Raw genomic sequence first — 27,314 nt, 5'->3', positions numbered from 1 at the left:
TTTACCAGGTGCAAACACAGATACACGTAACTTGATTCTTTTAAAGCCGTGAAGATGAGCTGGCATGTCTATGGGCACCATCAAGATTAAAATTTACTGTTGTTGATCCTGGACCATCAAGATTAAAATTCAGTGATGTTGTTCCTGGACCATCAAGATACAAAATCAGTGATATTAATCCTGGACCATCAAGATTCAAATTCAATGATGTTGACCCAGGACCATCAAGACGAAAAATTTACTGATGTTGATTCTGGATCATTAAGATTAATATTCATTGATGTTGATCCTTGACCATCAAGAGTAAAATTCACTTATGTTGATCCTGGACTATCAAGAATTAAATTCACTGACGTTGATCCTGGACCATCAAGATTAAAATTCACTGATGTTGATCCTGGACCATCATGTTACAAATTCAGTGATGCTGGTCCTGGACCATCAAGATCAAAATTCGTCGATGGTGATCCTGGAGGATCAAGAAATAAATACACTGATGTTGATACTGGACGATCAAAATTAAAATATACTGATTTTGATTCTGGACCATCAAGATTAAAATTCACTGATGTTGATCCTGGACCATTAGGATTCAAATTCAGTGATGTTGATCCTGGACCATCAAGATTCAAATTCAGTGATGTTGATCCTGGACCATCAAAATTCAAATTCAGTAATACTGATCCTCAACAATCAAGATTCAAATTCAGTGATGTTGATCCTGGACCAACAAGATTAAAATTCACTAATGTTGATCCTGGACCATCAAAATTGAAAGTCACTGATGTTGATCCTGGACCATCAAAATTCAAATTCAGGGATGCTGGTCCTGGACCATCAAGATCAAAATTTGTTGTTGGTGATCCTGGACGATCAAGAAATAAATCCACTGATGTTGATCCTGGACCATGAAGATTAAAATTCACTGATGTTGATCCTGGACCATCAAGATTAAAATTCACTGATGTTGATCCTGGACCATCAAAATTGAAAGTCACTGATGTTGATCCTGGACCATCAAAATTGAAAGTCACTGATGTTGATCCTGGACCATCAAAATTCAAATTCAGTGATGCTGGTCCTGGACCATCAAGATCAAAATTTGTTGTTGGTGATCCTGGACGATCAAGAAATAAATCCACTGATGTTGATCCTGGACCATAAAGATTAAAATTCACTGATGTTGATCCTGGACCATCAAGATTAAAATTCACTGATGTTGATCCTGGACCATCAAAATTGAAAGTCACTGATGTTGATCCTGGACCATCAAAATTCAAATTCAGTGATGCTGGTCCTGGACCATCAAGATCAAAATTTGTTGTTGGTGATCCTGGACGATCAAGAAATAAATCCACTGATGTTGATCCTGGACCATCAAGATTCAAATTCACTGATGTAGATCCTGGACCAACAAGATTAAAATTCACTAATGTTGATCCTGGACCATCAATATTCAAATTCACAGATGTTGATCCTGGACCATCAAAATTGAAAGTCACTGATGTTGATCCTGGACCATCAAAATTCAAATTCAGTGATGCTGGTCCTGGACCATCAAGATCAAAATTCGATGATGGTGATCCTGGACGATCAAGAAATAAATTCACTGATGTTGATCCTGGACCATCAAACTTAAAATATACTGATGTTGATTCTGGACCGTCAAGATTATTAATCAGTGATGTTGATCCTGGACCATCAAGATAAAAATTCACTGATGTTGATCCTGCACCATCAAAATTATCATTTACCGATGTTGATCCTGGACCATCAAGATTCTAATTTACAGATGTTGATCCTGAACCATCAAGATTAAAATTCACTGATGTTGATCCTGGACCATTAGGATTCAAATTCAGTGATGTTGATCCTGGACCATCAAGATTAAAATTCACTGATGTCGATCCTGGACCATCAAGATTCAAATTCATTGATGCTGATCCTGGACCATCAAGAATAAAATTCATTGATGTTGATCCTGGATCATCAAGATTAAAATTCACTGATGTTGATCCAGGATCATCATGATTAAAATTCACTGATATTGATCCTGGACCATCAAGATTAAATTTCACTGATGTTAATCCTGGACCATCAAGTTTAAAATTCACTGATGTTGATCCTGGATCATCAACATTGAAATTCTGTGATGTTGATCCTGGACCATCAAGATTAAAATTCACTGATGTTGATCCTGGATCATCAAGATTCCAATTTACTAATGTTGATCCTGGACCATCAAGATTCAAATTTAATGATGTATTTCCTGGACCATCGAGAGTAAAATTCACTGATGTTGATCCTGGACCATCAAAATTCACTGATGTTAATCCTGGACCATCAAGATTAAAATTCACTGATGTTGATCCTGGACCATCAAAATTAAAATTCAGTGATGTTGATCCTGGACCATCAAGATTAAAATTCACTGATGTTGATCCTGGACCATCAAGATTAAAATTCACTGATGTTGATCCTGGATCATCAAGATTCCAATTTACTGATGTTGATCCTGGACCATCAAAATTAAATTTCACTGATGTTAATCCTGGACCATCAAGATTAAAATTCACTGATGTTGATCCTGGATCATCAAGATTGAAATTCACTGATGTTGATCCTGGATCATCCAGATTGAAATTCAGTGATGTTGATCCTGGACCATCAAGATTCACTGATGTTGATCCTGGACCATCAAGATTCAACTTTAATGATGTTGATCCTGGACCATCAAAAGTAAAATTCACTGATGTTGATCCTGGACCATTAAGATTCAAATTTAATGATGTTGATCCTGGACCATCAAGACTAAAATTCACTGATGTTGATCCTGGACCATCAAGATTAAAATTCACTGATGTTGATCCTGGACCATCAAGATTAAAATTGAAAGTCACTGATGTTGATCCTGGACCATCAAGATAAAAATTTTCTGATGTTGATCCTGGACAATCAAAATTAAATTTCACTGATGTTAATCCTGGACCATCAAGATTGAAATTCAGTGATGTTGATCCTGGATCATCCAGATTGAAATTCAGTGATGTTGATCCTGGACCATCAAGAGTAAAATTCACTGATGTTGATCCTGGACCATCAAGATTAAAATTCAATGATATTAATCCTGGACCATCAAAATTCACTGATGTTGATCCTGGACCATCAAGATTAAAATTCAGTGATGTTGATCCTTGACCATTAAGATTGAAATTCACTAATGTTGATCCTGGACCATCAAATTTAAAATTCACTAATGTTGATCCTGGACCATCAAGATTCAAATTTAATGATGTTGATCCTGGACCATCAAGAGTAAAATTCAGTGATGTTGATCCTGGACCATCAAGACTACAATTCACTGATGTTGATCCTGGACCATCAAGATTAAAATTCACTGATGTTGATCCTGGACCATCAAGATTAAAATTCACTGATGTTGATCCTGGACCATCAAGATTAAAATTTAATGATGTTGATCCTGGACAATCAAGTGTAAAATTCACTGATGTTGATCCTGGATCATCAAGATTGAAATTCAGTGATGTTGATCCTGGACCATCAAGATTCAAATTCACTGATATTGATCCTGGACCATCAAAATTCACTGATGTTGATCCTGGATCATCAAGATTGAAATTCACTGATGTTGATCCTGGATCATCAAGATTGAAATTCACTGATGTTAATCCTGGACCATCAAGTTTAAAATTCACTGATGTTGATCCTGGATCATCAACATTGAAATTCTGTGATGTTGATCCTGGACCATCAAGATTAAAATTCACTGATGTTGATCCTGGATCATCAAGATTCCAATTTACTAATGTTGATCCTGGACCATCAAGATTCAAATTTAATGATGTATTTCCTGGACCATCGAGAGTAAAATTCACTGATGTTGATCCTGGACCATCAAAATTCACTGATGTTAATCCTGGACCATCAAGATTAAAATTCACTGATGTTGATCCTGGACCATCAAAATTAAAATTCAGTGATGTTGATCCTGGACCATCAAGATTAAAATTCACTGATGTTGATCCTGGACCATCAAGATTAAAATTCACTGATGTTGATCCTGGATCATCAAGATTCCAATTTACTGATGTTGATCCTGGACCATCAAAATTAAATTTCACTGATGTTAATCCTGGACCATCAAGATTAAAATTCACTGATGTTGATCCTGGATCATCAAGATTGAAATTCACTGATGTTGATCCTGGATCATCCAGATTGAAATTCAGTGATGTTGATCCTGGACCATCAAGATTCACTGATGTTGATCCTGGACCATCAAGATTCAACTTTAATGATGTTGATCCTGGACCATCAAAAGTAAAATTCACTGATGTTGATCCTGGACCATTAAGATTCAAATTTAATGATGTTGATCCTGGACCATCAAGACTAAAATTCACTGATGTTGATCCTGGACCATCAAGATTAAAATTCACTGATGTTGATCCTGGACCATCAAGATTAAAATTGAAAGTCACTGATGTTGATCCTGGACCATCAAGATTAAAATTTTCTGATGTTGATCCTGGACAATCAAAATTAAATTTCACTGATGTTAATCCTGGACCATCAAGATTGAAATTCAGTGATGTTGATCCTGGATCATCCAGATTGAAATTCAGTGATGTTGATCCTGGACCATCAAGAGTAAAATTCACTGATGTTGATCCTGGACCATCAAGATTAAAATTCACTGATATTGATCCTGGACCATCAAAATTCACTGATGTTGATCCTGGACCATCAAGATTAAAATTCAGTGATGTTGATCCTTGACGATTAAGATTGAAATTCACTAATGTTGATCCTGGACCATCAAATTTAAAATTCACTAATGTTGATCCTGGACCATCAAGATTCAAATTTAATGATGTTGATCCTGGACCATCAAGAGTAAAATTCAGTGATGTTGATCCTGGACCATCAAGACTACAATTCACTGATGTTGATCCTGGACCATCAAGATTAAAATTCACTGATGTTGATCCTGGACCATCAAGATTAAAATTCACTGATGTTGATCCTGGACCATCAAGATTAAAATTTAATGATGTTGATCCTGGATCATCAAGATTGAAATTCAGTGATGTTGATCCTGGACCATCAAGATTCAAATTCACTGATATTGATCCTGGACCATCAAAATTCACTGATGTTGATCCTGGATCATCAAGATTGAAATTCACTGATGTTGATCCTGGATCATCAAGATTGAAATTCAGTGATGTTGATCCTGGACCATCAAGATTAAAATTCACTGATATTGATCCTGGACCATCAAAATTCACTGATGTTGATCCTGGACCATCAAGACTAAAATTCACTGATGTTGATCCTGGATCATCAAGACTCCAATTTACTGATGTTGATCCTGGGCCATCAAGATTAAAATTCACTGATGTTAATCCTGGACCATCAAGATTCAAAATCAGTAATGCTGATCCTCGACCATTAAGATTAAAATTCACTGATATTGATCCTGGACAATCAAGATTAAATTTCACTGATGTTAATCCTGGACCATCAAGATTAAAATTCACTGATGTTGATCCTGGACCAAAGAGATTCAAATTTACTGATGTTGATCCTGGACCATCAAGATTAAAATTCAGTGATGTTGATCCTGGACCATCAAGATTCAAATTCAGTGATGCTGATCCTCGACCATCAAGATTAAATTTCACTGATGTTGATACTGGACCATCAAGATTAAAAATTACTGATGTTGATCCTGGATCATCAAGATTGAAATTCACTGATATTGATCCTGGACCATCAATATTAAAATTCACTGATGTTGATCCTGGACCATCAAATTTAAAATCCACTGATGTTGATCCTGGATCATTAAGATTGAAATTCAGTGATGTTAATCCTGGACCATCAAGATTAAAATTCACTGATATTGATCCTGGACCATCAACATTCACTGATGTTGATCCTGGACCATCAAGATTAAAATTCAGTGATGTTGATCCTGGACCATTAAGATTAAAATTCACTGATGTTGATCCTGGACCATCAAGATTCAAATTTAATGATGTTGATCCTGGACCATCAAGAGTAAAATTTAGTGATGTTGATCCTGGACCATCAAGATTAAAATTCACTGATATTGATCCTGGACCATCAAGATTAAAATTCACTGATGTTGATCCTGGACCATCAAGATTCAAATTTAATGATGTTGATCCTGGACCATCAAGAGTAAAATTCAGTGATGTTGATCCTGGACCATCAAGATTGAAATTCAGTGATGTTGATCCTGGACCATCAAGATTCAAATTCATTGATGCTGATCCTGGACCATCAAGAGTAAAATTCACTGATGTTGATCCTGGACCATCAAGATTAAAGTTCACTGATGTTGATCCTGGACCATCAAGATTCAAATTTAATGATGTTGATCCTGGACCATCAAGAGTAAAATTTAGTGATGTTGATCCTGGACCATCAAGATTGAAATTCAGTGATGTTGATCCTGGACCATCAAGATTCAAATTTACTGATGTTGATCCTGGACTATCAAGAGTAAAATTCACAGATGTTGATCCTGGACTATTAAGATTAAAGTTTACAGATGGTGATCCTGGATCATCAAGATTCAAATTCAGTAATGCTAATCCTCGACCATAAAGATTAAAATTCAGTGATGTTGATCCTGGACCATCAAAATTAAATTTCACTGATGTTAATCCTGGACCATCAAGATTAAAAATTACTGATGTTAATCCTGGACCATCAAGATTAAAATTCACTGATGTTGATCCTGGACCATCAAATTTAAAATCCACTGATGTTGATCCTGGACCATCAAGATTAAAATTCACTGATGTTGATCCTGGATCATCAAGATTGAATTTCACTGATATTGATCCTGGACCATCAAGATTAAAATTCACTGATGTTGATCCTGGACCATCAAAATTCACTGATGTTGATCCTTGACCATCAAGATTAAAATTCACTGATGTTGATCCTGGACCATCAAGATTAAAATTCACTGATGTTGATCCTGGACCATCAAGATTAAAATTCACTGATGTTGATCCTGGACCATCAAATTTAAAATTCACTGATGTTGATCCTGGACCATCAAGATTAAAATTCAGTGATATTGATCCTGGACCATCAAGAATAAGTTTAACTGATGTTGATCCTGGACCATCAAATTTAAAATTCACTGATGTTAATCCTGGACCATCAAGATTAAAATTCACTGATGTTGATCCTGGACCATCAAGATTAAAATTCACTTATGTTGATCCTGGACCATCAAGATTAAAATTCACTGATATTGATCCTGGATCATCAAGATTCAAATTCAGTAATGCTGATCCTCGACCATCAAGGTTAAAATTCACTGATGTTGATCCTGGATCATCAAGATTAAAATTCACTGATGTTGATCCTGGATCATCAAGTTTGAAATTCACTGATGTTGATCCTGGACCATCAAGATTAAAATTCAGTGATGTTGATCCTGGACCATTAAGATTGAAATTCACTGATGTTGATCCTGGACCATCAAATTTAAAATTCACTGATGTTGATCCTGGACCATCAAATTTAAAATTCACTGTTGTTGATCCTGGACCATCAAGAGTAAAATTCACTGATATTGATCCTGGACCATCAAAATTCACTGATGTTGATCCTGGATCATCAAGACTAAAATTCACTGATGTTGATCCTGGACCATCAAGATTAAAATTCACTGATGTTGATCCTGGACCATCAAGATTAAAATTCACTGATGTTGATCCTGGACCATCAAGATTAAAATTCACTGATGTTGATCCTGGACCATCAAGATTAAAATTCACTGATGTTGATCCTGGATCATCAAGATTGAAATTCACTGATGTTGATCCTGGATCATCAAGATTCAAATTCAGTAATGCTGATCCTCGACCATCAAGGTTAAAATTCACTGATGTTGATCCTGGATCATCAAGATTTAAATTCACTGGTGTTGATCCTGGATCATCAAGATTGAAATTCAGTGATGTTGATCCTGGACCATCAAGATTAAAATTCACTGATATTAATCCTGGACCATCAAAATTCACTGATGTTGATCCTGGACCATCAAGATTAAAATTCACTGATGTTGATCCTGGACCATCAAGACTAAAATTCACTGATGTTGATCCTGGACCATCAAGGTTAAAAAATTACTGATGTTGATCCTGGATCATCAAGATTGAAATTCACTGATATTGATCCTGGACCATCAATATTAAAATTCACTTATGTTGATCCTGGACCATCAAATTTAAAATCCACTGATGTTGATCCTGGATCATTAAGATTGAAATTCAGTGATGTTGATCCTGGACCATCAAGATTAAAATTCACTGATATTGATCCTGGACCATCAACATTCACTGATGTTGATCCTGGACCATCAAGATTCAAATTCACTGATGTTGATCCTGGACCATCAAATTTAAAATTCACTGATGTTGATCCTGGACCATCAAAATTTACTGATGTTGATCCTAGACCATCAAGATTAAAATTCGGTGATGTTGATCCTGGACCATCAAGAGTAAATTTCAGTGATGTTGATCCTGGATCATCAAGACTAAATTTCACTGATGTTGATCCTGGACCATCAAGATTCAAATTTACTGCCGTTGATCCTGGACCATCAAGATTAAAATTCACTGATATTGATCCTGGACCATCAAGATTCAAATTCACTGATGTTGATCCTGGACCATCAAGATTCAATTTTAATGATGTTGATCCTGGATCATCAAGATTGAAATTCACTGATGTTGATCCTGGATCATCAAGATTGACATTCAGTGATGTTGATCCTGGACCATCAAGATTAAAATTCACTGATGTTGATCCTGGACCATCAAGATTAAAATTCACTGATGTTGATCCTGGATCATCAAGATTGAAATTCACTGATGTTGATCCTGGATCATCAAGATTCAAATTCAGTAATGCTGATCCTCGACCATCAAGGTTAAAATTCACTGATGTTGATCCTGGATCATCAAGATTTAAATTCACTGGTGTTGATCCTGGATCATCAAGATTGAAATTCAGTGATGTTGATCCTGGACCATCAAGATTAAAATTCACTGATATTAATCCTGGACCATCAAAATTCACTGATGTTGATCCTGGACCATCAAGATTAAAATTCACTGATGTTGATCCTGGACCATCAAGACTAAAATTCACTGATGTTGATCCTGGACCATCAAGGTTAAAAAATTACTGATGTTGATCCTGGATCATCAAGATTGAAATTCACTGATATTGATCCTGGACCATCAATATTAAAATTCACTTATGTTGATCCTGGACCATCAAATTTAAAATCCACTGATGTTGATCCTGGATCATTAAGATTGAAATTCAGTGATGTTGATCCTGGACCATCAAGATTAAAATTCACTGATATTGATCCTGGACCATCAACATTCACTGATGTTGATCCTGGACCGTCAAGATTAAAATTCAGTGATGTTGATCCTGGACCATTAAGATTAAAATTCACTGATGTTGATCCTGGACCATCAAGATTCAAATTTAATGATGTTGATCCTGGACCATCAAGACTAAAATTCACTGATGTTGATCCTGGACCATCAAGGTTAAAAAATTACTGATGTTGATCCTGGATCATCAAGATTGAAATTCACTGATATTGATCCTGGACCATCAATATTAAAATTCACTGATGTTGATCCTGGACCATCAAATTTAAAATCCACTGATGTTGATCCTGATCATTAAGATTGAAATTCAGTGATGTTGATCCTGGATCATTAAGATTAAAATTCACTGATGTTGATCCTGGACCATCAAGATTCAAATTTAATGATGTTGATCCTGGACCATCAAGAGTAAAATTTAGTGATGTTGATCCTGGACCATCAAGATTAAAATTCACTGATATTGATCCTGGACCATCAAGATTAAAATTCACTGATGTTGATCCTGGACCATCAAGATTCAAATTTAATGATGTTGATCCTGGACCATCAAGAGTAAATTTCACTGATGTTGATACTGGACCATCAAGATTAAAAATTACTGATGTTGATCCTGGATCATCAAGATTGAAATTCACTGATATTGATCCTGGACCATCAATATTAAAATTCACTGATGTTGATCCTGGACCATCAAATTTAAAATCCACTGATGTTGATCCTGGATCATTAAGATTGAAATTCAGTGATGTTAATCCTGGACCATCAAGATTAAAATTCACTGATATTGATCCTGGACCATCAACATTCACTGATGTTGATCCTGGACCATCAAGATTAAAATTCAGTGATGTTGATCCTGGACCATTAAGATTAAAATTCACTGATGTTGATCCTGGACCATCAAGATTCAAATTTAATGATGTTGATCCTGGACCATCAAGAGTAAAATTTAGTGATGTTGATCCTGGACCATCAAGATTAAAATTCACTGATATTGATCCTGGACCATCAAGATTAAAATTCACTGATGTTGATCCTGGACCATCAAGATTCAAATTTAATGATGTTGATCCTGGACCATCAAGAGTAAAATTTAGTGATGTTGATCCTGGACCATCAAGATTAAAATTCACTGATATTGATCCTGGACCATCAAGATTGAAATTCAGTGATGTTGATCCTGGACCATCAAGATTCAAATTCATTGATGCTGATCCTGGACCATCAAGAGTAAAATTCACTGATGTTGATCCTGGACCATCAAGATTAAAGTTCACTGATGTTGATCCTGGACCATCAAGATTCAAATTTAATGATGTTGATCCTGGACCATCAAGAGTAAAATTTAGTGATGTTGATCCTGGACCATCAAGATTGAAATTCAGTGATGTTGATCCTGGACCATCAAGATTCAAATTTACTGATGTTGATCCTGGACTATCAAGAGTAAAATTCACAGATGTTGATCCTGGACTATTAAGATTAAAGTTTACAGATGGTGATCCTGGATCATCAAGATTCAAATTCAGTAATGCTAATCCTCGACCATAAAGATTAAAATTCAGTGATGTTGATCCTGGACCATCAAAATTAAAATTCAGTGATGTTGATCCTGGATCATCAAGATTCAAATTCAGTAATGCTGATCCTCGACCATCAAGATTAAATTTCACTGATGTTAATCCTGGACCATCAAGATTAAAAATTACTGATGTTAATCCTGGACCATCAAGATTAAAATTCACTGATGTTGATCCTGGACCATCAAATTTAAAATCCACTGATGTTGATCCTGGACCATCAAGATTAAAATTCACTGATGTTGATCCTGGATCATCAAGATTGAATTTCACTGATATTGATCCTGGACCATCAAGATTAAAATTCACTGATGTTGATCCTGGACCATCAAAATTCACTGATGTTGATCCTTGACCATCAAGATTAAAATTCACTGATGTTGATCCTGGACCATCAAGATTAAAATTCACTGATGTTGATCCTGGACCATCAAGATTAAAATTCACTGATGTTGATCCTGGACCATCAAATTTAAAATTCACTGATGTTGATCCTGGACCATCAAGATTAAAATTCAGTGATATTGATCCTGGACCATCAAGAATAAGTTTAACTGATGTTGATCCTGGACCATCAAATTTAAAATTCACTGATGTTGATCCTGGACCATCAAGATTAAAATTCACTGATATTGATCCTGGATCATCAAGATTCAAATTCAGTAATGCTGATCCTCGACCATCAAGGTTAAAATTCACTGATGTTGATCCTGGATCATCAAGATTAAAATTCACTGATGTTGATCCTGGATCATCAAGATTAAAATTCAGTGATGTTGATCCTGGACCATTAAGATTGAAATTCACTGATGTTGATCCTGGACCATCAAATTTAAAATTCACTGATGTTGATCCTGGACCATCAAGATTCAAATTTAATGATGTTGATCCTGGACCATCAAGATTAAAATTCACTGTTGTTGATCCTGGACCATCAAGAGTAAAATTCACTGATATTGATCCTGGACCATCAAAATTCACTGATGTTGTTCCTGGATCATCAAGACTAAAATTCACTGATGTTGATCCTGGACCATCAAGATTAAAATTCACTGATGTTGATCCTGGACCATCAAGATTAAAATTCACTGATGTTGATCCTGGACCATCAAATTTAAAAATGAGTGATATTGATCCTGGAACATCAAAAGTAAAATTCACTGATGCTGATCCTCGACCATCAAGATTGAAAATCACTGATGTTGATCCTGGACCATCAAGATTAAAATTCACTGATGTTGATCCTGGACCATCAAATTTAAAAATGAGAGATGTTGATCCTGGATCATCAAGATTGAAATTCACTGATGTTGATCCTGGACCATCAAGATTAAAATTCACTGATGTTGATCCTGGACCATCAAATTTAAAATTCAGTGATGTTGATCCTGGACCATCAAGATTAAAATTCATTGTTGTTGATCCTGGACCATCAAGAGTAAAATTCACTGATATTGATCCTGGACCATCAAAATTCACTGATGTTGATCCTGGACCATCAATATTAAAATTCACTGATGTTGATCCTGGACCATCAAATTTAAAATTCACTGATGTTGATCCTGGACCATCAAGAGTAAATTTCAATGATGTTGATCCTGGATCATCAAGACTAAAATTCACTGATGTTGATCCTGGACCATCAAGAGTAAAATTCATTGATGTTGATCCTGGACCATCAAGAGTAAAATTCACTGATGTTGATCCTGGACCATCAAGATTCAAATTTACTGATGTTGATCCTGGACCATCAAGATTAAAATTCACTGATGTTGATCCTGGACCATCAAGATTAAAATTCACTGACATTGATCCTGGACCATCAAAATTCACTGATGTTGATCCTGGACCATCAAGATTAAAATTCACTGATGTTGATCCTGGACCATCAAGATTAAAATTCACTGATGTTGATCCTGGACCATCAAGATTAAAATTCACTGATGTTGATCCTGGATCATCAAGATTGAAATTCACTGATGTTGATCCTGGACCATCAAGATTAAAAATCACTGATATTGATCCTGGACCATCAAAATTCACTGATGTTGATCCTGGACCATCAAGATTCAAATTCACTGATGTTGATCCTGGACCATCAAATTTAAAATTCACTGATGTTGATCCTGGACCATCAAAATTTACTGATGTTGATCCTAGACCATCAAGATTAAAATTCGGTGATGTTGATCCTGGACCATCAAGAGTAAATTTCAGTGATGTTGATCCTGGATCATCAAGACTAAATTTCACTGATGTTGATCCTGGACCATCAAGATTCAAATTTACTGCCGTTGATCCTGGACCATCAAGATTAAAATTCACTGATATTGATCCTGGACCATCAAGATTCAAATTCACTGATGTTGATCCTGGACCATCAAGATTCAATTTTAATGATGTTGATCCTGGATCATCAAGATTGAAATTCACTGATGTTGATCCTGGATCATCAAGATTGACATTCAGTGATGTTGATCCTGGACCATCAAGATTAAAATTCACTGATGTTGATCCTGGACCATCAAGATTAAAATTCACTGATGTTGATCCTGGATCATCAAGATTGAAATTCACTGATGTTGATCCTGGATCATCAAGATTCAAATTCAGTAATGCTGATCCTCGACCATCAAGGTTAAAATTCACTGATGTTGATCCTGGATCATCAAGATTTAAATTCACTGGTGTTGATCCTGGATCATCAAGATTGAAATTCAGTGATGTTGATCCTGGACCATCAAGATTAAAATTCACTGATGTTGATCCTGGATCATCAAGATTGAATTTCACTGATATTGATCCTGGACCATCAAGATTAAAATTCACTGATGTTGATCCTGGACCATCAAAATTCACTGATGTTGATCCTTGACCATCAAGATTAAAATTCACTGATATTAATCCTGGACCATCAAAATTCACTGATGTTGATCCTGGACCATCAAGATTAAAATTCACTGATGTTGATCCTGGACCATCAAGACTAAAATTCACTGATGTTGATCCTGGACCATCAAGGTTAAAAAATTACTGATGTTGATCCTGGATCATCAAGATTGAAATTCACTGATATTGATCCTGGACCATCAATATTAAAATTCACTTATGTTGATCCTGGACCATCAAATTTAAAATCCACTGATGTTGATCCTGGATCATTAAGATTGAAATTCAGTGATGTTGATCCTGGACCATCAAGATTAAAATTCACTGATATTGATCCTGGACCATCAACATTCACTGATGTTGATCCTGGACCATCAAGATTAAAATTCAGTGATGTTGATCCTGCACCATTAAGATTAAAATTCACTGATGTTGATCCTGGACCATCAAGATTCAAATTTAATGATGTTGATCCTGGACCATCAAGACTAAAATTCACTGATGTTGATCCTGGACCATCAAGGTTAAAAAATTACTGATGTTGATCCTGGATCATCAAGATTGAAATTCACTGATATTGATCCTGGACCATCAATATTAAAATTCACTGATGTTGATCCTGGACCATCAAATTTAAAATCCACTGATGTTGATCCTGATCATTAAGATTGAAATTCAGTGATGTTGATCCTGGATCATTAAGATTAAAATTCACTGATGTTGATCCTGGACCATCAAGATTCAAATTTAATGATGTTGATCCTGGACCATCAAGAGTAAAATTTAGTGATGTTGATCCTGGACCATCAAGATTAAAATTCACTGATATTGATCCTGGACCATCAAGATTAAAATTCACTGATGTTGATCCTGGACCATCAAGATTCAAATTTAATGATGTTGATCCTGGACCATCAAGAGTAAAATTCAGTGATGTTGATCCTGGACCATCAAGATTCAAATTCAGTGATGCTGATCCTGGACCATCAAGAGTAAAATTCACTGATGTTGATCCTGGACCATCAAGATTAAAATTCACTGATGTTGATCCTGGACCATCAAGATTCAAATTTAATGATGTTGATCCTGGACCATCAAGAGTAAAATTTAGTGATGTTGATCCTGGACCATCAAGATTGAAATTCAGTGATGTTGATCCTGGACCATCAAGATTCAAATTTACTGATGTTGATCCTGGACTATCAAGAGTAAAATTCACAGATGTTGATCCTGGACTATTAGGATTAAAGTTTACAGATGGTGATCCTGGATCATCAAGATTCAAATTCAGTAATGCTAATCCTCGACCATAAAGATTAAAATTCAGTGATGTTGATCCTGGACCATCAAAATTAAAATTCAGTGATGTTGATCCTGGATCATCAAGATTCAAATTCAGTAATGCTGATCCTCGACCATCAAGATTAAATTTCACTGATGTTAATCCTGGACCATCAAGATTAAAAATTACTGATGTTAATCCTGGACCATCAAGATTAAAATTCACTGATGTTGATCCTGGACCATCAAATTTAAAATCCACTGATGTTGATCCTGGACCATCAAGATTAAAATTCACTGATGTTGATCCTGGATCATCAAGATTGAATTTCACTGATATTGATCCTGGACCATCAAGATTAAAATTCACTGATGTTGATCCTGGACCATCAAAATTCACTGATGTTGATCCTTGACCATCAAGATTAAAATTCACTGATGTTGATCCTGGACCATCAAGATTAAAATTCACTGATGTTGATCCTGGACCATCAAGATTAAAATTCACTGATGTTGATCCTGGACCATCAAATTTAAAATTCACTGATGTTGATCCTGGACCATCAAGATTAAAATTCAGTGATATTGATCCTGGACCATCAAGAATAAGTTTAACTGATGTTGATCCTGGACCATCAAATTTAAAATTCACTGATGTTAATCCTGGACCATCAAGATTAAAATTCACTGATGTTGATCCTGGACCATCAAGATTAAAATTCACTGATGTTGATCCTGGACCATCAAGATTAAAATTCACTGATGTTGATCCTGGACCATCAAGATTAAAATTCACTGATATTGATCCTGGATCATCAAGATTCAAATTCAGTAATGCTGATCCTCGACCATCAAGGTTAAAATTCACTGATGTTGATCCTGGATCATCAAGACTCCAATTTACTGATGTTGATCCTGGGCCATCAAGATTAAAATTCACTGATGTTAATCCTGGACCATCAAGATTCAAAATCAGTAATGCTGATCCTCGACCATTAAGATTAAAATTCACTGATATTGATCCTGGACAATCAAAATTAAATTTCACTGATGTTAATCCTGGACCATCAAGATTAAAATTCACTGATGTTGATCCTGGACCAAAGAGATTCAAATATACTGATGTTGATCCTGGACCATCAAGATTCAAATTTACTGATGTTGATCCTGGACCATCAAGATTAAAATTCAGTGATGTTGATCCTGGACCATCAAGATTCAAATTCAGTGATGCTGATCCTCGACCATCAAGATTAAATTTCACTGATGTTGATCCTGGACCATCAAGATTAAAAATTACTGATGTTGATCCTGGATCATCAAGATTGAAATTCACTGATATTGATCCTGGACCATCAATATTAAAATTCACTGATGTTGATCCTTTACCATCAAATTTAAAATCCACTGATGTTGATCCTGGATCATTAAGATTGAAATTCAGTGATGTTGATCCTGGACCATCAAGATTAAAATTCACTGATATTGATCCTGGACCATCAACATTCACTGATGTTGATCCTGGACCATCAAGATTAAAATTCAGTGATGTTGATCCTGGACCATTAAGATTAAAATTCACTGATGTTGATCCTGGACCATCAAGATTCAAATTTAATGATGTTGATCCTGGACCATCAAGAGTAAAATTTAGTGATGTTGATCCTGGACCATCAAGATTAAAATTCACTGATATTGATCCTGGACCATCAAGATTAAAATTCACTGATGTTGATCCTGGACCATCAAGATTCAAATTTAATGATGTTGATCCTGGACCATCAAGAGTAAAAATCAGTGATGTTGATCCTGGACCATCAAGATTGAAATTCAGTGATGTTGATCCTGGACCATCAAGATTCAAATTCAGTGATGCTGATCCTGGACCATCAAGAGTAAAATTCACTGATGTTGATCCTGGACCATCAAGATTCAAATTTAATGATGTTGATCCTGGACCATCAAGAGTAAAATTTAGTGATGTTGATCCTGGACCATCAAGATTGAAATTCAGTGATGTTGATCCTGGACCATCAAGATTCAAATTTACTGATGTTGATCCTGGACTATCAAGAGTAAAATTCACAGATGTTGATCCTGGACTATTAAGATTAAAGTTTACAGATGGTGATCCTGGATCATCAAGATTCAAATTCAGTAATGCTAATCCTCGACCATAAAGATTAAAATTCAGTGATGTTGATCCTGGACCATCAAAATTAAAATTCAGTGATGTTGATCCTGGATCATCAAGATTCAAATTCAGTAATGCTGATCCTCGACCATCAAGATTAAATTTCACTGATGTTAATCCTGGACCATCAAGATTAAAAATTACTGATGTTAATCCTGGACCATCAAGTTTAAAATTCACTGATGTTGATCCTGGACCATCAAATTTAAAATCCACTGATGTTGATCCTGGACCATCAAGATTAAAATTCACTGATGTTGATCCTGGACCATCAAAATTCACTGATGTTGATCCTTGACCATCAAGATTAAAATTCACTGATGTTGATCCTGGACCATCAAGATTAAAATTCACTGATGTTGATCCTGGACCATCAAGATTAAAATTCACTGATGTTGATCCTGGACCATCAAATTTAAAATTCACTGATGTTGATCCTGGACCATCAAGATTAAAATTCAGTGATATTGATCCTGGACCATCAAGAATAAGTTTAACTGATGTTGATCCTGGACCATCAAATTTAAAATTCACTGATGTTAATCCTGGACCATCAAGATTAAAATTCACTGATGTTGATCCTGGACCATCAAGATTAAAATTCACTTATGTTGATCCTGGACCATCAAGATTAAAATTCACTGATATTGATCCTGGATCATCAAGATTCAAATTCAGTAATGCTGATCCTCGACCATCAAGGTTAAAATTCACTGATGTTGATCCTGGATCATCAAGATTGAAATTCAGTGATGTTGATCCTGGACCATCAAGATTAAAATTCACTGATATTAATCCTGGACCATCAAAATTCACTGATGTTGATCCTGGACCATCAAGATTAAAATTCACTGATATTGATCCTGGACCATCAAAAGTAAAATTCACTGATGTTGATCCTGGATCATCAAGATTCAAATTCACTGATGCTGATCCTCGACCATCAAGATTGAAATTCACTGATGTTGATCCTGGACCATCAAGATTAAAATTCACTGATGTTGATCCTGGAGCATCAAGAGTAAAATTCACTGATGTTGATCCTGGACCATCAAGATTCAAATTTAATGATGTTGATCCTGGACCATCAAGTGTAAAATTCACTGATGTTGATCCTGGATCATCATGATTCAAATTCAGTAATGCTGATCCTCGACTATCAAGATTCAAATTCAGTGATGCTGATCCTGGATCATCAAGATTAAAATTTACTGATGTTGATCCTGGACCATCAAGATTAAAATTCACTGATGATGATCCTGGACCATCAAGATTAAAATTCACTGATGTTGATCCTGGACCATCAAGATTAAAAATCACTGATATTGATCCTGGACCATCAAAATTCACTGATGTTGATCCTGGACCATCAAGATTCAAATTCACTGATGTTGATCCTGGACCATCAAATTTAAAATTCACTGATGTTGATCCTGGACCATCAAAATTTACTGATGTTGATCCTAGACCATCAAAATTAAAATTCAGTGATGTTGATCCTGGACCATCAAGAGTAAATTTCAGTGATGTTGATCCTGGATCATCAAGACTAAATTTCACTGATGTTGATCCTGGACCATCAAGATTCAAATTTACTGATGTTGATCCTGGACCATCAAGATTAAAATTCACTGATGATGATCCTGGACCATCAAGATTAAAATTCACTGATGTTGATCCTGGACCATCAAGATTAAAAATCACTGATATTGATCCTGGACCATCAAAATTCACTGATGTTGATCCTGGACCATCAAGATTCAAATTCACTGATGTTGATCCTGGACCATCAAATTTAAAATTCACTGATGTTGATCCTGGACCATCAAAATTTACTGATGTTGATCCTAGACCATCAAAATTAAAATTCAGTGATGTTGATCCTGGACCATCAAGAGTAAATTTCAGTGATGTTGATCCTGGATCATCAAGACTAAATTTCACTGATGTTGATCCTGGACCATCAAGATTCAAATTTACTGATGTTGATCCTGGACCATCAAGATTAAAATTCACTGATATTGATCCTGGACCATCAAGATTCAAATTCACTGATGTTGATCCTGGACCATCAAGATTGACATTCAGTGATGTTGATCCTGGACCATCAAGATTAAAATTCACTGATGTTGATCCTGGACCATCAAGATTAAAATTCACTGATGTTGATCCTGGATCATCAAGATTGAAATTCACTGATGTTGATCCTGGATCATCAAGATTCAAATTCAGTAATGCTGATCCTCGACCATCAAGGTTAAAATTCACTGATGTTGATCCTGGATCATCAAGATTTAAATTCACTGGTGTTGATCCTGGATCATCAAGATTGAAATTCAGTGATGTTGATCCTGGACCATCAAGATTAAAATTCACTGATATTAATCCTGGACCATCAAAATTCACTGATGTTGATCCTGGACCATCAAGATTAAAATTCACTGATGTTGATCCTGGACCATCAAGACTAAAATTCACTGATGTTGATCCTGGACCATCAAGGTTAAAATTCACTGATGTTGATCCTGGACCATCAAGATTAAAATTCACTGTTGTTGATCCTGGACCATCAAGATTAAAATTCACTGTTGTTGATCCTGGACCATCAAATTTAAAAATGAGTGATGTTGATCCTGGACCATTAAGATTGAAATTCACTGATGTAGATCCTGGACCATCAAGATTAAAATTCACTGATGTTGTTCCTGGACCATCAAATTTAAAATTAAGTGATGTTGATCCTGGACCATCAATATTAAAATTCACTGATGTTGATCCTGGACCATCAAATTTAAAATTCACTGATGTTGATCCTGGACCATCAAGAGTAAATTTCAGTGATGTTGATCCTGGATCATCAAGACTAAAATTCACTGATGTTGATCCTGGACCATCAAGAGTAAAATTCACTGTTGTTGATCCTGGACCATCAAATTTAAAAATGAGTAATGTTGATCCTGGACCATTAAGATTGAAATTCACTGATGTAGATCCTGGGGCCTGTTTCAGAAAGGAGGTTAAGTGAAAACTCAGAGTATTTTAACCCTGAAATGAGAGAAACTCTGGGTTTTCGGTTTCAAAATGGCAGGTTTGTTAAACTCAAGAAATCAGGGTAAGTCAAGCCTGTTTCTGAAAGAAAGGTAACTTTAACTCAGAGTCAGTTACTGTGGTAACTTACTCTGTGAATCTAACCTGGTCTGGAGCAGGTTTTATTCTCTAAACTCTGAGTTTCTGTCGGTCTCCTCCCCTTTTTTAAAGTTGAAGCATATTTCTCGCATTAGTCTTACATTTCCACACACCTATTTTAGAGCTCATTTTGGAGATGCCCATAAAAACGATTGATGGAAACGTCATGATTCACATAACTTTTGAAAATATTCATAATAAAACATTTGCATAACTGAGTAGGTTAAACTTTTATTTGATAAGAAAAGATGCGCATAAACTACGAAGTGCACTTAACAAATTACAGTATGTACATTAAAAAAAAGTTTGTTAGAGATGATGATGAAAATGTGTGTAAATGGACAAACCAGCTGACTGAGCACACAGTAGAACATCTTAAATGTTGTTTTAGTCATTCTAAAATGCCTTAACTGTTTCAGTATTAGTGTATATTATTAATTACCTCCGAGCATCTGGAGCGTGTCAAGATCTCCGCGTCTGGCTTCAAACGCCCCGTGTTCATTATGTCTTCTGAGGCGCAAGTATTAAATAAAAATCATTAACGCAGCTTTTTCTACCACAGTAAATTCTGTTTTTACTGTTGATATTTGGCGCAAGTTAATCAGGAAGTGACGATTGTGTTCTTTTTGACTCGTTGGATAAAAACGCTGCTTTATTCGCATCTTTTAGGCATTATTCCAGTTTTGCACAAATTTATGTAAGCCTGATTTTGATGGAAACACAGCTATTGCCTACATTTTTGTAACACACAGAACAAAGTCACGTACAAGGCTTGTCCTTTTTTCCATAAATATTTAGCTTAATCTTCGACATGTACTGTTACTAGATTAATGGGATTATTATTCTGTCTAAAAATTATTTTTAGCACTGCTTAGGTTCTTAGTGTTATATCAACCTCTATCACTTGATCAATAAAAAGGCAGACACACAAGTGCACTGTTAAATCTATTAAAACTGATAAACGTGTATAAAAGTTTTGAAAAAAGTATAAACTTCACACATTATATTACTTATTTTATTATACTTAAATGTTTAAATAATTTAAATAAAAAATTTCGCATTAACTTGAGCAGCTGTTTTCCCAGGCTAACTGTCTCTGTTTCACTGATGGTTGCTTCTTTTTAAGTATATACACTCATATTTGCTAAAACTTTGCATAAGCAGATCAAGTTCAGCTGGGGAAAGAAATGGTGATCTCTTTTTTTAAGATCTTGCCATGGTCACTCATAATATCTGCGTTCCATTGATAATGCCTTTTTATAGTCATGGTGTGTGCGCTTAACTCTGAGTTGGTCTACTCAAAGTTGATTGACCCAACTCAGATCAGCTATTCTGAAACCGAAAACTCAGAGTTTTTAATCTCTTGGTAAATCAACTCAGAGTTCAAGTTTAAACTCCGAGTTGTTTGAACCTCCTTACTGAAACAGGCCCCTGGACCATCAAGATTAAAATTCACTGATGTTGTTCCTGGACCATCAAATTTAAAATTCAGTGATGTTGATCCTGGACCATCAAGATTAAAATTCATTGTTGTTGATCCTGGACCATCAAGAGTAAAATTCACTGATATTGATCCTGGACCATCAAAATTTACTGATGTTGATCCTGGACCATCAATATTAAAATTCACTGATGTTGATCCTGGACCATCAAATTTAAAATTCACTGATGTTGATCCTGGACCATCAAGAGTAAATTTCAGTGATGTTGATCCTGGATCATCAAGACTAAAATTCACTGATGTTGATCCTGGACCATCAAGAGTAAAATTCACTGATGTTGATCCTGGACCATCAAGAGTAAAATTCACTGATGTTGATCCTGGACCATCAAGATTCAAATTTACTGATGTTGATCCTGGACCATCAAGATTAAAATTCACTGATATTGATCCTGGACCATCAAAATTCACTGATGTTGATCATGGACCATCAAGATTAAAATTCACTGATGTTGATCCTGGAGCATCAAGAGTAAAATTCACTGATGTTGATCCTGGACCATCAAGATTCAAATTTAATGATGTTGATCCTGGACCATCAAGTGTAAAATTCACTGATGTTGATCCTGGATCATCATGATTCAAATTCAGTAATGCTGATCCTGGACCATCAAGATTCAAATTCAGTGATGCTGATCCTGGATCATCAAGATTAAAATTTACTGATGTTGATCCTGGACCATCAAGATTAAAATTCACTGATGTTGATCCTGGATCATCAAGATTGAAATTCACTGATGTTGATCCTGGATTGAAATTCAGTGATGTTGATCCTGGACCATCAAGATTAAAATTCACTGATATTGATCCTGGACCATCAAAATTCACTGATGTTGATCCTGGACCATCAAATTTAAAATTCACTGATGTTGATCCTGGGCCATCAAGAGTAAATTTCAGTGATGTTGATCCTGGACCATCAAGAGTAAAATTCACTGATGTTGATCCTGGACCATCAAGATTCAAATTTACGGATGTTGATCCTGGACCATCAAGATTAAAATTCACTGATGTTGATCCTGGACCATCACGATTAAAATTCACTGATATTGATCCTGGACCATCAAAATTCACTGATGTTGATCCTGGACCATCAAGATTAAAATTCACTGATGTTGATCCTGGAGCATCAAGAATAAAATTCACTGATGTTGATCCTGGACCATCAAGATTCAAATTTACTGATGTTGATCCTGGACCATCAAGATTAAAATTCAGTGATGTTGATCCTGGACCATCAAGATTCAAATTCAGTGATGCTGATCCTCGACCATCAAGATTAAATTTCACTGATGTTGATCCTGGACCATCAAGATTAAAAATTACTGATGTTGATCCTGGATTATCAAGATTGAAATTCACTGATATTGATCCTGGACCATCAATATTAAAATTCACTGATGTTGATCCTGGACCATCAAATTTAAAATCCACTGATGTTGATCCTGGATCATTAAGATTGAAATTCAGTGATGTTGATCCTGGACCATCAAGATTAAAATTCACTGATATTGATCCTGGACCATCAACATTCACTGATGTTGATCCTGGACCATCAAGATTAAAATTCAGTGATGTTGATCCTGGACCATTAAGATTAAAATTCACTGATGTTGATCCTGGACCATCAAGATTCAAATTTAATGATGTTGATCCTGGACCATCAAGAGTAAAATTTAGTGATGTTGATCCTGGACCATCAAGATTAAAATTCACTGATATTGATCCTGGACCATCAAGATTAAAATTCACTGATGTTGATCCTGGACCATCAAGATTCAAATTTAATGATGTTGATCCTGGACCATCAAGAGTAAAATTCAGTGATGTTGATCCTGGACCATCAAGATTGAAATTCAGTGATGTTGATCCTGGACCATCAAGATACAAATTCAGTGATGCTGATCCTGGACCATCAAGAGTAAAATTCACTGATGTTGATCCTGGACCATCAAGATTAAAATTCACTGATGTTGATCCTGGACCATCAAGATTCAAATTTAATGATGTTGATCCTGGACCATCAAGAGTAAAATTTAGTGATGTTGATCCTGGACCATCAAGATTGAAATTCAGTGATGTTGATCCTGGACCATCAAGATTCAAATTTACTGATGTTGATCCTGGACTATCAAGAGTAAAATTCACAGATGTTGATCCTGGACTATTAAGATTAAAGTTTACAGATGGTGATCCTGGATCATCAAGATTCAAATTCAGTAATGCTAATCCTCGACCATAAAGATTAAAATTCAGTGATGTTGATCCTGGACCATCACGATAAAAATTCACTGATATTGATCCTGGACCATCAAAATTCACTGATGTTGATCCTGGACCATCAAGATTAAAATTCACTGATGTTGATCCTGGACCATCAAGATTCAAATTTAATGATGTTGATCCTGGACCATCAAGTGTAAAATTCACTGATGTTGATCCTGGATCATCATGATTTAAATTCAGTAATGCTGATCCTCGACCATCAAGATTCAAATTCAGTGATGCTGATCCTGGATCATCAAGATTAAAATTTACTGATGTTGATCCTGGACCATCAAGATTAAAATTCACTGATGTTGATCCTGGATCATCAAGATTGAAATTCACTGATGTTGATCCTGGACCATCAAGATTAAAATTCACTGATATTGATCCTGGACCATCAAAATTCACTGATGTTGATCCTGGACCATCAAGATTAAAATTCACTGATGTTGATCCTGGACCATCAAGATTAAAATTCACTGATGTTGATCCTGGACCATCAAATTTAAAATTCACTGATGTTGATCCTGGACCATCAAGATTAAAATTCAGTGATATTGATCCTGGACCATCAAGAATAAGTTTAACTGATGTTGATCCTGGACCATCAAATTTAAAATTCACTGATGTTAATCCTGGACCATCAAGATTAAAATTCACTGATGTTGATCCTGGACCATCAAGATTAAAATTCACTTATGTTGATCCTGGACCATCAAGATTAAAATTCACTTATATTGATTCTGGATCATCAAGATTCAAATTCAGTAATGCTGATCCTCGACCATCAAGATTAAAATTCACTGATGTTGATCCTGGACCATCAAGATTAAAATTCACTTATGTTGATCCTGGACCATCAAGATTAAAATTCACTGATATTAATCCTGGACCATCAAAATTCACTGATGTTGATCCTGGACCATCAAGATTAAAATTCACTGATGTTGATCCTGGACCATCAAATTTAAAAATGAGTGATATTGATCCTGGACCATCAAAAGTAAAATTCACTGATGTTGATCCTGGATCATCAAGATTCAAATTCACTGATGCTGATCCTCGACCATCAAGATTGAAATTCACTGATGTTGATCCTGGACCATCAAGATTAAAATTCACTGATGTTGATCCTGGAGCATCAAGAGTAAAATTCACTGATGTTGATCCTGGACCATCAAGATTAAAATTCACTGATGTTGATCCTGGACCATCAAGATTAAAATTCACTGATGTTGATCCTGGAGCATCAAGAGTAAAATTCACTGATGTTGATCCTGGATCATCATGATTCAAATTCAGTAATGCTGATCCTCGACTATCAAGATTCAAATTCAGTGATGCTGATCCTGGATCATCAAGATTAAAATTTACTGATGTTGATCCTGGACCATCAAGATTAAAATTCACTGATGATGATCCTGGACCATCAAGATTAAAATTCACTGATGTTGATCCTGGATCATCAAGATTGAAATTCACTGATGTTGATCCTGGACCATCAAGGTTAAAAATCACTGATATTGATCCTGGACCATCAAAATTCACTGATGTTGATCCTGGACCATCAAGATTCAAATTCACTGATGTTGATCCTGGACCATCAAATTTAAAATTCACTGATGTTGATCCTGGACCATCAAAATTTACTGATGTTGATCCTAGACCATCAAGATTAAAATTCAGTGATGTTGATCCTGGACCATCAAGAGTAAATTTCAGTGATGTTGATCCTGGATCATCAAGACTAAATTTCACTGATGTTGATCCTGGACCATCAAGATTCAAATTTACTGATGTTGATCCTGGACCATCAAGATTAAAATTCACTGATATTGATCCTGGACCATCAAGATTCAAATTCACTGATGTTGATCCTGGACCATCAAGATTGACATTCAGTGATGTTGATCCTGGACCATCAAGATTAAAATTCACTGATGTTGATCCTGGACCGTCAAGATTAAAATTCACTGATGTTGATCCTGGATCATCAAGATTGAAATTCACTGATGTTGATCCTGGATCATCAAGATTCAAATTCAGTAATGCTGATCCTCGACCATCAAGGTTAAAATTCACTGATGTTGATCCTGGATCATCAAGATTTAAATTCACTGGTGTTGATCCTGGATCATCAAGATTGAAATTCAGTGATGTTGATCCTGGACCATCAAGATTAAAATTCACTGATATTAATCCTGGACCATCAAAATTCACTGATGTTGATCCTGGACCATCAAGATTAAAATTCACTGATGTTGATCCTGGACCATCAAGACTAAAATTCACTGATGTTGATCCTGGACCATCAAGGTTAAAATTCACTGATGTTGATCCTGGATCATCAAGATTGAAATTCACTGATGTTGATCCTAGACCATCAAATTTAAAAATGAGTGATGTTGATCCTGGACCATTAAGATTGAAATTCACTGATGTAGATCCTGGAACATCAAGATTAAAATTCACTGATGTTGTTCCTGGACCATCAAATTTAAAATTCAGTGATGTTGATCCTGGACCATCAAGATTAAAATTCATTGTTGTTGATCCTGGACCATCAAGAGTAAAATTCACTGATATTGATCCTGGACCATCAAAATTTACTGATGTTGATCCTGGACCATCAATATTAAAATTCACTGATGTTGATCCTGGACCATCAAATTTAAAATTCACTGATGTTGATCCTGGACCATCAAGAGTAAATTTCAGTGATGTTGATCTTGGATCATCAAGACTAAAATTCACTGATGTTGATCCTGGACCATCAAGAGTAAAATTCACTGTTGTTGATCCTGGACCATCAAATTTAAAAATGAGTGATGTTGATCCTGGACCATTAAGATTGAAATTCACTGATGTAGATCCTGGACCATCAAGATTAAAATTCACTGATGTTGTTCCTGGACCATCAAATT

The 27,314-nt window shown here is 35.7% G+C and overlaps 2 protein-coding genes across 11 annotated transcripts in view; one reads left to right on the top strand and one right to left on the bottom strand.

The window, feature by feature from the left end:
• Positions 1-27,314, top strand: part of LOC147837115 (uncharacterized) — a 533,045-nt gene that overhangs the window by 367,880 nt on the left and 137,851 nt on the right. The gene's annotated exons all lie outside the window — the stretch shown is intronic.
• Positions 14,888-25,533, bottom strand: LOC147846383 (uncharacterized). Its single transcript, XM_087240187.1, has 5 exons — positions 25,297-25,533; positions 19,416-19,702; positions 18,042-18,220; positions 14,934-15,964; positions 14,888-14,902 (listed from the first exon to the last, which is right to left on the bottom strand). Coding segments are annotated over exons 3-5 (1,047 nt in total). The 5' UTR covers positions 18,043-18,220; positions 19,416-19,702; positions 25,297-25,533.

The sequence above is a fragment of the Danio rerio genome, chromosome 2 (assembly GCF_052040795.2).
Source record: "Danio rerio strain M-AB ecotype USA chromosome 2, GRCz13ab, whole genome shotgun sequence".
NCBI lineage: Eukaryota > Metazoa > Chordata > Actinopteri > Cypriniformes > Danionidae > Danio > Danio rerio.
This window is presented reverse-complemented; position numbering and strand designations above follow the sequence as displayed.